This window comes from Bos mutus, chromosome 25 (assembly GCF_027580195.1).
Source record: "Bos mutus isolate GX-2022 chromosome 25, NWIPB_WYAK_1.1, whole genome shotgun sequence".
Lineage (NCBI taxonomy): Eukaryota > Metazoa > Chordata > Mammalia > Artiodactyla > Bovidae > Bos > Bos mutus.
Genome location: NC_091641.1, coordinates 33,443,263 through 33,458,005, shown reverse-complemented (window position 1 = coordinate 33,458,005; position 14,743 = coordinate 33,443,263). Strand labels below are relative to the sequence as shown.

Here is a 14,743-nt window from a genome sequence, read left to right as displayed (position 1 = left end):
GGAGCTTGCTCAAACTCATGTCCATCGAGTCGGCGATGCCATCCAACCATCTCATCCTCTGTTGTTCCCTTCTCCTCCTGCCTTCAAAATTCCCCAGCATCAGGGTCTTTACCAATGAGTCAGTTCTTCACATCAGGTGGCCAAAGTATTGAGTTTTAAAGTTTCAGCATCAGTCCTTCCAATGAATATTCAGGACTGATTTCCTTTAGGATTGACTGGTTGGATCTCCTTGCAGTCCAAGGGACTCTCAAGAGTCTTCTCCAACACCACAGTTCAAAAGCATCAATTCTTTGGTGCTCAGCTTTCTTCACAGTCCAACTCTCACATCCATACATGACTACTGGAAAAACCATAGCTTTGACTAGACGGACCTTTGTTGGCAAAGTAATGTCTCTGCTTTTGAATACGCTGTCTGGATTGGTCATAACTTTCCTTCCAAGGAGTAAGCGTCTTTTAATTTCATGGCTGCAGTCACCATCTGCAGTGATTTTGGAGCCCAGAAAAATAAAGTCAGTCACTGTTTTCATTGTTTTCCCGTCTATTTGCCATGAAGTGGTGGGACTGGATGCCATGATCTTAGTTTTCTGAATGCTGAGCTTTAAGGCAACTTTGTCACTCTCCTCTTTCACTTTCAACAAGAGGCTTTTTAGTTCCTCTTCACTTTCTGCCATAAGGGTGGTGTCATCTGTATATCTGAGGTTGTTGATATTTCTCCTGGCAATCTTGATCCCAGCTTGTGCTTCATCCAGCCCTGTTTTTCCCATGATGTACTCTCTATGTGTTTCTTACAGGAATGGATTTCCAAGGTAACTTTCTTCCAGAGAGTTGAGAGTGCAGAAGAAACAAATGTGGGCTCCAGCCCAGGAAGGGGTGGTGCAGAGGTCTCCTCCATCAATAAGATTATGTGTGTTCATGCTAAGTTGCTTCAGTCATGTCTGACTCTTTGCAACCCTTTGGACTGTAGCCTGCCAGGTTCCTCTGTCCATTGGATTTCTCAGACAAGAATACTGGAGTGGGTTGCTATTTCCTATTTCAGAGCATCTTCCCAATCCAGGGAGTGAACCCGTGTCCCTGTGTCCCCTGCACTGGCGGATTCTTTACCACTGAGCCACCTGGGGAGCCACGTGCTTCCGGATGTAGCATCAAACTGCCCCAGCCCTTAAGAGTGTGGAGAGGCTCAGAGGCCTCCACTCAGCCAATGAGGGTGGTGAACGGGGCTCACCCAGCATGACTCCATGAGAACACATTCATGGGCTCATCCACAAGGTTCAGTCCCCGAACTCCCTCTATCGCTGTCGGTGCAATAACATTCCAGACCCCAGAAAGGAGGGATGGTTCGAATCAGGCAACGGTGATGGTCAAGAGGAGGGGGAGGAGAAGAAGGAGCGGGGAGAGGCAGCAGAGAGGGGCTGGAGGAGTGGGGAGGCGAGGGAAGAAAGAACATTTATAACAGGATTACCTGCCACGTGCCAGGCACGGTGTGAGGATTACCCCTAATCCTCATATCAACCTTGCCAGAACGGTATTAAACCCCTCTATCAGGAAATTAGGCCATGGAGAGACAGACACTCTGAAGGCCATACAACTACTATATGGCAGGCCAGGATTTGAACTTAGATTCGTTTGACCCCTATGGTGTTGCTTTTTCCAATACAGCAATCTGTCTCCCAGAGACAGATTTCAGCAACCATGGTAACACCCAACATTTTGAAAATGGTTGCCACCAACATTCCAACTTCTTTAATAATTTCGAGGGGGATGAATTCCTCTATGTATAATTTAACCCCAAGGTCATCTGAGCACACCATGGGCTCCAACAGCAAGCACTAATGCTGCAAATGGCTGAAAAGTATTATAAACCTGAGTTGTTACATAGATACTCATGATTAAAACAAACAAAAAATAAATACACTTGCATACAGTATTAAAATAAATTGATTCAATATAGATTTTTATTTTGCAGACTTTCTTGGTGTATTTGCCATTAATCTTCTGGGAGCACTTAGCTTATTTACTCCAGGAATTTTGCTGTTTATTTAATTGTATCAAACATTTAATTAAAAGAGCTATCCGCTTGCTGCTAACGCTCTGAGCATGGAAGCTGAGCCGTGTCTCATGAGGATACAGTATCTGTTACTAGGTGTTTCCAAGTCAGAGAAGGTCAGTGGAATTATTAGTGGTTCTAATTAGTTTTCCCACAAGCAGTCATGTTATTAGACCTAAAACTAGGTAGCAAGGGACTTTTTTTTTCTCCTTGCTGTTGAAAATAGCATCAAAAAGTAAAATATGCTGCCAACTACTTTCTGTTTTAAAAAAGTGTTTATTTAGTTTACTTGGCTGTGCCAGGTCTGAGTTGCATGTGGGATCCAGCTTCCTGACCAGGGATTGAACCCGGGCCCCCTGCACTGGGAGCAGAGTCTTAGCCACTGGACTACCACCCAGTCCCTGCATGTCCCGCTCTGTGCAACCCCATGGACTGTAGCCCACCAGTCTCCTCTGTCCATGGGATTCTCCAGGCAAGAACACTGGAGTGGGTTGCCATTCCCTTCTCCAGGGGATCTTCCAACCCAGGGATCAAAACTACATCTCCTTCAGCTCCACTACTGAGCCACCAGGGAAGTCCAAAGAAGTCCCTACAGATTATTAATACTTTCTTGAAATATCTTCTCATCCAGAACATGGTTTCCCACTGCTTCCAATGTTCCTCTGGTCACTTATTCTAGGAACTATACATTTGCTCCCATATATGATGTAATTGGATCTGTAGAGGATTTCATTGGCTATGGGGAACATTCTCACTGGCAGCTTCCTTTTATCCTCACAGCAACTATGACTCCCAAATGTTCAGAGAGGAGCTAGCAGGCACAGCAAAGTTACACAACAATAAAGGTATCACACAGCTGGTACATGGCAGAGAGGAAAGGAAACCCAACTTTCTTGACTCCAAGTAGATGGCTTTCTCTGCTGCCCCCAGATATACTTAAGGTGAGCCAAGGAATTGAGTGAATGTGATTTATGAAGGAAGGGCTCCAGGAGAAATCAGGAAGGATATGGGGGAAGGAGGTTAGGGAAGGGGAGGAAGCCAGGCAAGGGTGTGACTGTGGGCAAAGTCTTAACATCAGCCTGAACCCACAGGGAGCTCGAGAGTAAACTGCACCTTGGAGTTTTCCCAGAAGCAACAGAGTAGCTGGCTTTCGTACTCTCACCCTGGTTAGTCATTGGTTACAGGAAGGTCAATGCTTTCTAACTGTGGTGCTGGAGAAGACTCTTGAGAGTCCATCAGACTGCAAGGAGATCAAACCAGTCAATCCTAAAGGAAATCAACCCTGAATATTTATTGGAAGGACTGATGCTAATGTTAAAGCTCTGATACTTTGGCCACCTGATATGAAGAGCCAACTCACTAGAAAAGTCCTTGATGCTGGGAAAGACTGAGGGCAGGAGGAGAAGTGGGTGATAGAGGAAGAGATGCTTGGATGGCATCACAGACCCGATGGACACGAGTTTGAGCAAATTCCAGGAGATGGTGAAGGACAGGGAACCCTGGTGTGCTACAGTCCATGGGGTCACAAGGAGTCAGACATGACTTAGCGATTGAACAACAACAATAATATCCAGGCATCCACTGTTTTGCTGCTGCAAGATAATTGCTCTCTGAGGGTCCCTGAGCCTTCATCAGCAAAGGTGAGGCTGGGCACAGAGTCGGGAAAGGGATCCAAGGAGCCCCAGGTGGGTGCCTGCAGGCCCAACCCACCATGCCTTTCTCACTCAGTTAGCAAGCGTGCGTTGGGCATCCACTCAGTGCCACAGAACCCTGTCGCCCCCTCCCCCCAAGTCTATTTTAATCTCATCAGTGTTCTCTCCTTTACAGCACTTACTCCTGCCCGGAATTTCCTTGTCCGTTACATTTACTCAGGTGCTGTTTATTTCTTCCTATCGGAATTTAAGTTTCACAGGAGCACAAGCCCAGGCTGCCAAGTTGACCACGGTGACCAGGAAGATTCTCCCAAGAGGTGGTAGTTCCCCTAAAACCTGGAAGTCCAGGAGGAGTCGTCCACGAGAATAAAGGGGGAAGAACATTCCAGGCAGAGGACCTGAGAAGTGCAAGGGCACTGTGGTGGAAACACTTGGATGCCTAAGGGACAGAGAGGGGGCCTCCGCAAGCCAGAGGGAGGGGACACATGCGGATGGGCCAGCAAGCGCAGGGCGTGGTCACCACGATGAGGACAGTGGCATTCACTCAAGAGGCATTTCTGATGGGGAGCCATCAGGGAGGCCAAGGACCCCCGAGGGTGATGGTGCCTCTGTGAAGGTGACTCACCCCAGCACCCGCCCCCCACCGTCTCTCTGACGACAGGCCTCTCTGCACTTTGTTCAACCACCCTGTAAGTCACGGATAAGCTGTTAAAGGCTCTTCATGGGCTGATTTTCTATTCAGTGGTCTGCTGATGAATGCTGAAAGGATATATGTAGCCTTATGCCAACAAGACATGATAGTGAGATTTTATAAAGAGACAAATTATACTCGCACACAAGACAGAAAATCTTTGCAACGCAGCAAGTCCCCATGCTGCTGAGCTTAGCACGTCAGGGTCTGCTTCCTGAGACTAAAATTTCAATAGAAGGACGTACCCAGTTTACCTCCTTTCTTCCTCCCTGTGCATTTCTGAGTAGCTACTCACTCCCCACAGCCCTCGTTACATGGCACTGGGGAACGGAGAGAGCAGGTGTTAACATTCCTGTCTCCCTGGTGGTGGGAAGCACAGACACACACGAGGGAGGCCCGAGCTGTGTCTGAGTAAACGGAACTGGTGGGAAGTGAAAAATCGGCCCTGTATTCCTTTTGCATCCCTTGAAGAAATTTCAGGTGAGTCAGGAGTGCTGGTGATGGGCTGATTGGTTACGTGGTGAAAAGGAGCTGTCAGTTTCGTATCCGAGCAGGGCTCAGAGAAGGGCTTCGCTGGTTGCTCAGCAGTAAAGAATCTGCCTGCCAGTGCTGGAGACTTGGGTTCGATCCCTGAGCCAGGAAGATCCCCTGGAGGAGTAAATGGCTACCTGTTCCAGTATTCTTGCCTGGAGAATCCCATGGACAGAGGAGCCTGTCTGTCCTCACCGGGCAACAGCCTGTCCCTCACCAGGCAACAGTCAGGTCACAAAGAATCAGACACGACTGAGCATGCGTGCAGGGCTTAGAGAGGACTTTTGTTTTCAAGGCAGAAATGAAGAATCCAAGGCAAGGAGCATGAGAGACTCATATAAAGTCACAAAACTAGGAGGTACCTATAGCTGAGAGCTTCACCCAAGATTCTCCTGGTCCAAGGTTAATGGGTTTTCCTCACCATCATCCTCTCCACGACAAGATGAGTGAAGTTGCTCAGTCGTATCCGACTCTTTGCGATCCCATGGACTGTAGCCCACCAGGCTTCTCTGTCCATGGAATTTTCCAGGCAAAAGTACTGGAGTGGGCTGCCATTTCCTTCTCCAGGGGATCTTCCCGATTCAGGGATCAAACCCAGGTCTCTCACATTGCAGGCAGACACTTTACTGTCTGAGCTACCAGGGAAGCCTCTGCCCTAAGCTGTGACATGAGTCACAGAGCTCAGAAAGCATCATGAACACAATCATGTAAATATGAGGGGTGATAATGGGGGAAACTACATTCCCAAATTAGATCTGGACTTTTTAAGACTTAGGAGAGCTAAACTTAAGCTTTTGTTCCTGAAAACTTTCAAAATATGCCCAATGGAGTTAAGAGGAAAAGAAAATCCCCCTAGGTTTGTGCTTTTGAGTTGATGATTTGGGTGATGGGAGTCTGATTTACTTCCTCTATTGTTCAGTCACTCAGTCATGTTCAACTTTTTGCAACCCCATGGACTGCAGCATGCCAGGCTTCCCTGTCCTTTACCATCTCCCGTAGTTTCCTCAAACTCAGGTCCATTGAGTCGGTGATGCCATCCAACCATCTCATCCCTAGTAGCCCCCCTCTCCTCCTGCCCTCAGTTGGCTCTTGGAAAACTCACTGGAAAACATCCTCTGAGCAGGGAACACTTAACATCAACTCCTCAGGCAGAGATGAAAGCAAAGTGACCTTACCTTTTTGTCACTGAGGCCAGTCACTTGGTCCACGAACTCCTCCTGGATCATGAAGGCAGCCAGGTTGGCTGTGTAGCTGGCCAGGAAGATGACGGCAAAGAAGGCCCACACGGACACCATGATCTTGCTGGTGGTCCCTTTAGGATTCTGGACAGGCACGGAGTTGTTGAACACCAGGCCCCAGAGGAGCCAAATAGCTTTTCCAATTGTAAAAGAAGGCCCATGGGGTGCTGCAAATGACAGGAAGGACATTCTCAGCGCATCCTCAAAACACACACTTGGGAGCATGCACTGGCCCCAGCAACCCTGAAGGCTGTCAGAAGACAAGTGTATCTCATCACTGTCCTGGGACCACAGCCACGAGTTCTTTTTTTCTCTAAAAATTAGCGTTCTTCCCACATTTCTGTATTGCTGACTTTTTGCCACATATCTTAAAAGAAAAGGAAAGAAAGGAAGACAGACAGAGAGGAAGGGAGGGAGGTAGAGGAGGGAGAGAAGAAGGAAGGGAAGAAGCAAGAAAGAAAGGAAGGAAGGAGGAAGTGAAGAAAGAAATTTACAAAGGAAGGAGGAAAGAATGAAGGAATAGAGGGAGGGAGGAAGGAAAGAAGGAAGAGAAAATGGTTATGAAAATTCAGGCTTGAATTAGAAGTAGTGTTATGACCTGTTTTAAATGTGGATTTAATTTGACTTCCTTTTGGTGGGTACACGGATGGCCTTACCAAAAAAACACGTGCCTGTGGGCTGATTCGGTATGCATGGGTTGTGATATTGTATAAGAACCATGCAATTCAGAGGGACTGATGTTTGATATTCTAATCTGATTGTCCCTAGCAATGGCTCCTGTTCAAACTCAGATGTAAGATGTGCACAATGTAGAAATTAAACCAAACTAAAACGCTCTCCAAATGGAGACATTAAGGAACCAAACAATAGCGCCTAATTCTCCTAACACTTCACAGATGGGAGACATTTGGTTGCAGGGTCATTGAAAATGAACTCTGATATCACAGCACTTCTTCTCCCTCTGTGTATTCTTAAGATTCTTAAGTGTTCCTTGCAACAGACTTAACTAAAGAGGCAGAACAATATGCCAGAATTTATTGGGGAGGAGAATATGCAGGCTGTAAAACACACATGTTAGAGCTTTCAAGCTGTTTTTGTGCAAAGGAGAAAAAAACTCAATTTATGCCCTCATTTCATGGGGAAAAGAGTCTTCCTTTAACAGAAGGTTAATTTTTATGTCATTTAAGTAAATGAAGATATGAAAAAATGATCTACTTAGACTTCAGTTGGCGATGCACGTGGAGTGGGCAATAAATAAGAGGCAGAAGTGAATCCAGATTGATGGAAGTTATGAAGTTCTGGGCAGACAGCCTAACTAGGAAGCAGGCTTTCTGTACATGGAGGGCAAACTCAGGCTACAGCAATACTTACAATATCCATATACAGCACATTAAAGAGAAGGCAACTAATTCTATTATCCTCAACCTCAAGCTCTCTGCTTTCTCTTTGCCTCATTTTATGAGCTTCTGGGCTTATACCCAAGAGGCTGAGAACTCTGCAAAAAATAATTAGAGTCGATCCAGTCAACTCCATGAACTACTTAATTTTATTAGGGTTGCCTGATGATCAGAAGTGATATCTATTTGGGAATCAGAAATGGGCAGTTGCAGGGTAGCTGTCTGAGACATTTAGGAATTCCTGATTAATATAATTCCTGAATCATATAATTCCCCCCCACCAAAGGACTGAAATGTAACAAAAACCTATTTTGTGCAAGGAAATAAGTAGCTGTCATTTCCTGAGAGTTTCTACATGTGGATGAGCAGAAAACAAAAAGCCTCCAGGTGACGGAAAGGCTGGGGAATTTGCACACTAGATTCCTTCCTTCACAACAGTGTGTGCTCTGGCCAAAGGAGAATGTATTGTACATGATGGCCTTTGGGTAGTTTTTTATTAACATCTTCCAAAATACATTTCAAACATGTCCATTCACCTCCATCTCCATCATCTCCGTCCAAGCCCAAACCACTGTAATTCTTTCTCTTGGAAACCTACAGCACCTTCCTTAACTAGTCTCCCTCTTTCTACATCATCTCGATAGAATGTTGTTCTTCACTCGCTCAGTTGTGTCCGACTCTGTGACCCCATGAACTGGGCAGCTTATATTGACAGATAATAATTTTGATGGATAGAAACTGACCTTTATGCACTATACAGGTATGTATTCTGCCTTTTCCCTGCCACTGTATTTTGAAGAAAGTCTGAAATGCTTACCACTGACTTTGTCTTATACCACTGTCTACCTCACTTAGGTCTTTTCTGTTTCTTGGGCAGGTCAAGATTGATCCTGTGCCAAAGACTTTGTATCTGCTAAGATACAAGACTTTACAAAGCCTGCATAGAAGGCTTTTCCCTCAGTTTTCCATAGGTTGGAATCCTCATCCTTCAGGTCTCAACTCAAGCATCATCCCTTCCTGAAGCTCTGTCCTTCTTGATCATCACATTTAAGATGTGCTCAAATCCCATAATTTTTTCCCCCGTCTTCTTGAAATTAACTACAATCTGTGATTATTCATGTATGCAGTTGACATATTATCTCCACAACTAAATTATCAGTTCCCCAAGGGTCAGGAACTCTCTATCCAATTTATCACATTACCCTCCTGCTCCAGTACCGGGCACTCAATAAATAATCATCAAATAAACGCACGAATTCACACACAACACAAACTCTGATTTTGCAAACATAAACATCTACTCTCCTGCAGTATTATCACCCATAGAAAACTGCCTCAGGACCCAGACTGTTGGAAAGCTTCTTACTAGGTTAATTACATCACCTGTTTAGTGAAAGACTGGCAACTCTCCCACTTAAATACAACATGATTATTTAGAGTATTTTTACTCTGTTTGGTTGATGGGAGGTGATTTATGTGGTAATCACCACTCTTCAATGGTTAAGAAGGGGAGGACTTCAATAAAACTGAGTTCCCAAGAGATCCCCATGACCTGTTGGCTGTTTTCAACACTGAATCTTCCTAGTGGAAAGAACATATGGCAAAGTGCCTTGTTTTTTAATAACTGTACCTTGAAGATCTGCTATCTTCCATCATCTAAAGTCATTTTTCAGGAAACAGATTTGGTCTTGGCATCCTTCTGATACCATTTACTTAGAATGTGTTGTGCATTGAGAAAAATTCACTCAAAATTGTGTGATGTGTTTATGCATAAGACTCAGGTGTGAGCCTCTTAATAAATTATAGCCAATGAATGCATCCCAATTCAATTTTCTGCTTACTGATTGCCACTTTATCAAGTACTAATGCACTAAAGTCAGGCATTTTCAAGAGGAAAATGTAACCAGGGAAAATCACCATTTTATCATTATATTTATCATCAAATGAATGCGAGCACAATTCAGAAGTTTAGAGAATGTTCTTAACCCAGATTCTATAAAACCATTTTCTTTGCATAGACTGAAGTTGAGACTCAATAGTGGTTTTAACATTTCTTTTGATGCACATTTTGAAAGCTAATTGCCAGAAAAAACTGCTTCAAATAAGCTTTCTCAACAAATACCAGCAGTATTTACCTAACAACTACTGACTCCACATTATAGCAAGCTTAAAAATGTCTCATGTTTTACGTCTTGTCCTTCTTTTCAGTTGAAGGGACTAACCCGTACCTGGATGGCATTGCATGTAGAATTAATGACACAGTATCATTAATATGATGGGATAGCAAGGCAGTGTAGGATCATGTGTTCTAAATCTGAAATCTTCACTGAAAGTCAATTAAACGGCATTAACTTTGAATCATGCATATGAAGGCAGGCTCACCTTTCCCTTTGGCTAGGTTTCTGTTGTATCCAACAGGACTGAAGTATTCAAAGACGAAGACAGCTATGGCTGAGACAATGAGCAGCATCACAAACATCATCACCCAGACGGAGGCGCTGAATGGTTCTGCAGATAAAAGAGGCCAGAGGGATGGAGACGTGATCAGTTACTCCTCCTCACAACCTGGGCAAGCAGGAAGCCTAGAGGTCCATTTTCAGATTCACTGAGAAACCCACTCTGGTATGAATTTTATCTTTCAAAAGAAGTTGTCATTGTGTCCTGCTTGAGGCTTGGTGACCCCATGAGCTGTAGCCCACTAGGCTCCTCTATCCATGGGATTCTCCAGGCAAGAATGCTGGAGTGGGTTGTCATTTCCTCCTCCAGGGGATCTTCCTGACCCAGGGATTGAACCTGCATCTCCTGCATTGGCAGGCAGATTCTTTACCACTGAGACACCTGGGAAGCCCTTGTCATCACTTATTCATACATATAAATCATTCTCTACTCTACAAAACACTTGGGGTATTTTATAAGACTGCATACAATAGGATAAAAATAGAGAAGAGCATATGACATTTTACAAACCAGGTCAAGGATAATAAAAACAAAATAGAATGATAAAACCAAGGGAGAAAGTTAAAATGCAAATAAAGAAGCCATAGGGTCATAGGTAATTATAGCATCATCCAGGGAACCAAAGTTAAAGAGAAACAAGGCTAGACTCGAACAGTCAACCATAACGCTTCTGCAAACCAGCAGGAGTTTTATTTTCATTTTTATCTTAACACGCTGGAGGGATGATGTGTGGGGAATCCCAGAAGTAAAGGGAGAATTATAACCTGCAAGAAAAGGTTATAAAATTATGGGCGTGACAAGAATATTGGAAAGTCATAGTCTGCCCCCTCTGCTATTACCCTCTTCCTTTACCTTCTGCTTCAGACAGATGAGAGCTCTACAATTCAAAAATCTTGTTGAGGTTGGTAATGGGATTCAATGCAATTGAAAAGTCATTTGAGGATATTACAGTCACACGATAATTCAATGAGAACGCATCGCTTAAAGATAGAGGCAATGAGGTAGTAGATGGATGGATGGTTATTTCCCCTAAAAATAGTTTTCATCAGTTCATTTTCGTGTGGGTGTCTCAGAAGGATAGGGCGAGACACAGGGTTCTAAATCTCAGATCACTTTAGAAAGGTAGGAGATATTATGTAAAATAAATTAACGTTTTTATTAAAACTGATCAAGAATATGAAACTGAGCTGAATGGAGCCATTTTATCCATGTATGACATAGATTTGCTAGAAAATCAACTGAGAATAACATTTTTTAAATGAACATAGCTCCACCTGATCACATTTGGGGAAAAACTGCCCTTGGACACCAAGAAACTTAGAATTTTTTCATCATGAGCAAATATTTTCTAAGAATAAAATATAAAAAGCACAGTAATACCTCTGGAGTAATAGACATTTTATTATTTTTGAATTTTTTTTCTGATGAAGCTTGTAATAATAATAAAGAACTAGGCTGAGAGCAGGCCACCATTTTATTAAAGTCTGTGATTACTTAACACAGGTCATCACAAATTCCAATGTAATGAGCTTATAATATATAATAAAAAGTTAATATGTCTGAAGCTTTGACTATATTGAATAATTTTAAAACCTGAAGGGATAATTTGTAATGCAGTTTGATAGCGCAAATATGTTAAGAAGCAATAGGTACAAACATAACTTACATATAACTTAAATATACAAAATGAGCTCAAAGAAATTAATAAGACTGTAACTGAAATGTATCTTATTTTTAACTTGAGTACAAATAACATCATGTCCCTGAAATCATAGCAATTTGGTAATGAGGTTTATTCAAAAAGGAAGAGACATAAATGGAAAATTAGGAGGTTAAAAATTACTTAATATTCAAGAATAGAGATGTTACAGTAATTCTCCAAGCTGGATGTGCTGATGGCATAGTGTATCTTACCAGAGGAGAATCACTGTAATGAGTAAAGGAGCATATACATGTAAAGTATTTGGTGGTGTGTTTTGCACTGTGTATACTCAGTTGCTTCAGTTTTCCCCGACTCTGTGTGACCCCATGGGCTGTAGCCTGCCAGGCTCCTCTCTCCATGGGATTTTCCAGGCAAGAATACTGGAGTGGGGAACCATGCCCTCCTCTAGGGGATCTTCCCGACCCAGAGATCGAACCTGAATCTTCTGTATTGCAGGAAGATTCTTTACCACTGAGCCATCAGGGAAGCCCTTGAACACTGTATACACATAACACATTAAATGGAATAGCTGCTTGGTTCCATGGTTAAAGCCAGAATTTAGGGTGGTGGGTGTGGTGGGGTGCTGTCCAGGGTCCTGAAAAAGGACTACTAGTTTAACTAGTTTAAAACGTTGGTGTTTATTCGCTAAGACGTCTCACAAAACTCACTGAAGCGTCTCACAAAACTCAAGAAACTAGTTTACTCAGTATATTTACCCATTAATCACAAAGAATGTTAAAAGGTATGAATCAACAGCCGGATGGAAAGATATAGAGGAGAAGGTTTGGGGAAAGAGCATGGAGTTTCTATGCCCTCTCCAGGCACACTGCTCTCCCCATACTTTCACATGCTCAGCAACCTAGTAGCTGTCCCTTTGGATTTTTATGGGACCTTCATTATATAACCGTGCATGTGCTCAGTCACTAAGTCATGTCCAATTCTTTGCAACCCCATGGGCTGTAGCCTGCCAGGTTCCTCTGTTCATGGGATTCTCTGGGCAAGAATACTGTAGTGGGTTTCCATTTCTTTCTCCAGGGGATCTTCCTGGCCGAGGGATTGAACCCTCACCTCCTGCATTACAGGCACATTCTTTCCCACTCAGCCACCAGGGAAGCTCAGTTTAAAACATGCATACTTATTAATCTGATAACTCCTTTTCTCTGAGGGTAATGAGGACATTATTAAAAATATTAGGGGAAATCCTCCCTGAATTCTTGTACTCACAGGGCAGAATCTGAAAGACTGCAGTGAACTTCACTGGGCACCTGATATGTCCCAATCACTAACTGTTCAGAAAATCAGATGGAAAATGATCAAACAGCTTATCCCAGATGTTTTCTCACTTCGAAGTGATGACATCTGTCACTTGACTAATGAGCATGACAGATTCTGCTGTAGAATTCTGGTTTCAGGTACCCAGGAGGATGGCTATTTCCAGACACCACACACACACACTCACACACCACAACAAAGCAAATCATTAGAACAATGGTGGGGCTTCCCAGGTGGCACTAGTGGTAAAGAATCCGCCTGCCAATGCAGGAGATGCAAGAGATGTAGGTTTGATCCTTAATCCCTGGTGTAGGCAAACCACTCCAGTATTCTTGCCTGGAGAATGCCATGGGCAGAGGAGCCTGGCGGCTACAGCCCATGGGGCCGCAAAGAGTCGGACTTGACTGAGTGGCTGAGCACACAGAGCAGTCGTGAGCTGCCATCTGTCGGGTCTATGATGTGACCCAGAAATATTTTGAGATAGCTCTGGATTACACTCTCTACTGGCTTAAAACAGACTCAACATCTGTCTGGAAGGAACTTTAATCCAGAAGAGACTCCAGCTCAGTATGTCTGTGGATCAAAGATGCTAACCTTCTTGGGAAGTCTTTAGAGCTAACTGAATGGAAACACTGGGAGAGATGTCATCTTTGTCCTTGAAGAGTCACTGGTTACATTTTCACACAAAAGCTCAGAAGCATTACCTACAAGTGTTTCCGATGTGAGTTAATGGAGTTTTCGGAGGAGAGAGAATAGGAAGTAATGAAGAGCAATGCAATCAGATTGCGAATGTTTGGCTCTTCCAGATGACTGAGCCAGTGAATGGAAAAATGTAGCTTAGAATGGTTCATTATGACTTTCAAAACCTGCAGATAATGACCGTAAATGAGGGGGTGCAAGTCAATCAAATAGGGATGCAATTTGGTGACTAGGAAGAATATTAAGCCTACTGTGTAAAAACAGCATTGAAAACAGATTCCTCTGCTTACAATTTATTTTATCTTTTAAGGTGTAGTAGGAAGAGTGGGGTGGAAAAGAGGTTTATTTAAATTGAGCAAAAATACTTGACTTTTACAGAAATGTTCTACTAATGCAGGTAAAGATAAAAATCTAGGGAAACTGGGTTGAGGCCAGATTCAATATCAGTGACCCATATTTAAAAGACAAGTCAGTTGATATATTTTTTTTCCCTCTTTGATTGAAGTGGATCAAAATTTCTCTGTAGCTCACTAAGGAGATGAGTGGATAGTTTGTGATAAGAAACAGATCTCTTTCCATTTCTTTCATGAAATCCCTTCCTCCAACCCTTTCTTAACTTCTAGGGCCAAAGATTTCCGTTAAAGGATCCAACAGGAGTAGTGAGAAAATGATTAGGGGTGACTAATGTGAAAGTATATCTGATAACTACGAACAGTCTGCTCATGTCGTCGATGTTAGTGAGTAGTATTTTTCATGATACAGTGAGGCTCCTTTATTAAGATACGGGCATCACTAGCCATATCAGAAAGTGAAAAAGTGTTAGTCACTCAGTCATGTTCAACTCTTTGTGATCCCATGGACTGTAGCCCACCAGACTCCTCTGTCCATGGAATTCTCCAGGCAAGAATACTGGAGTGGGTAGCCATGCCCTTCTCCAGAGAATCTTCTCGACCCAGGGATCGAACCCAGGTCTCCTGCACTGCAGGCGGATTCTTTACTGTGTGAATCACTGGGGAAGCCCACTGGACCCTAATCTGTGTTCTCTTTCTCATGCAGTTTT

The 14,743-nt window shown here is 43.4% G+C and overlaps 1 protein-coding gene across 2 annotated transcripts in view; it reads right to left on the bottom strand.

Annotated features, from left to right (window-relative positions):
- The window catches only part of GRIN2A (glutamate ionotropic receptor NMDA type subunit 2A), a 446,329-nt gene that overhangs the window by 79,904 nt on the left and 351,682 nt on the right, over nucleotides 1–14,743 (bottom strand). For both annotated transcript variants that reach the window (XM_005889409.2, XM_014476279.2), the window contains exons 7-8: nucleotides 9,936–10,061; nucleotides 6,094–6,323 (exon numbers count right to left, since the gene is read on the bottom strand). In XM_005889409.2, coding sequence (XP_005889471.2) covers nucleotides 6,094–6,323; nucleotides 9,936–10,061 — 356 coding nt within the window. The remainder of the gene's footprint in view (nucleotides 1–6,093; nucleotides 6,324–9,935; nucleotides 10,062–14,743) is intronic.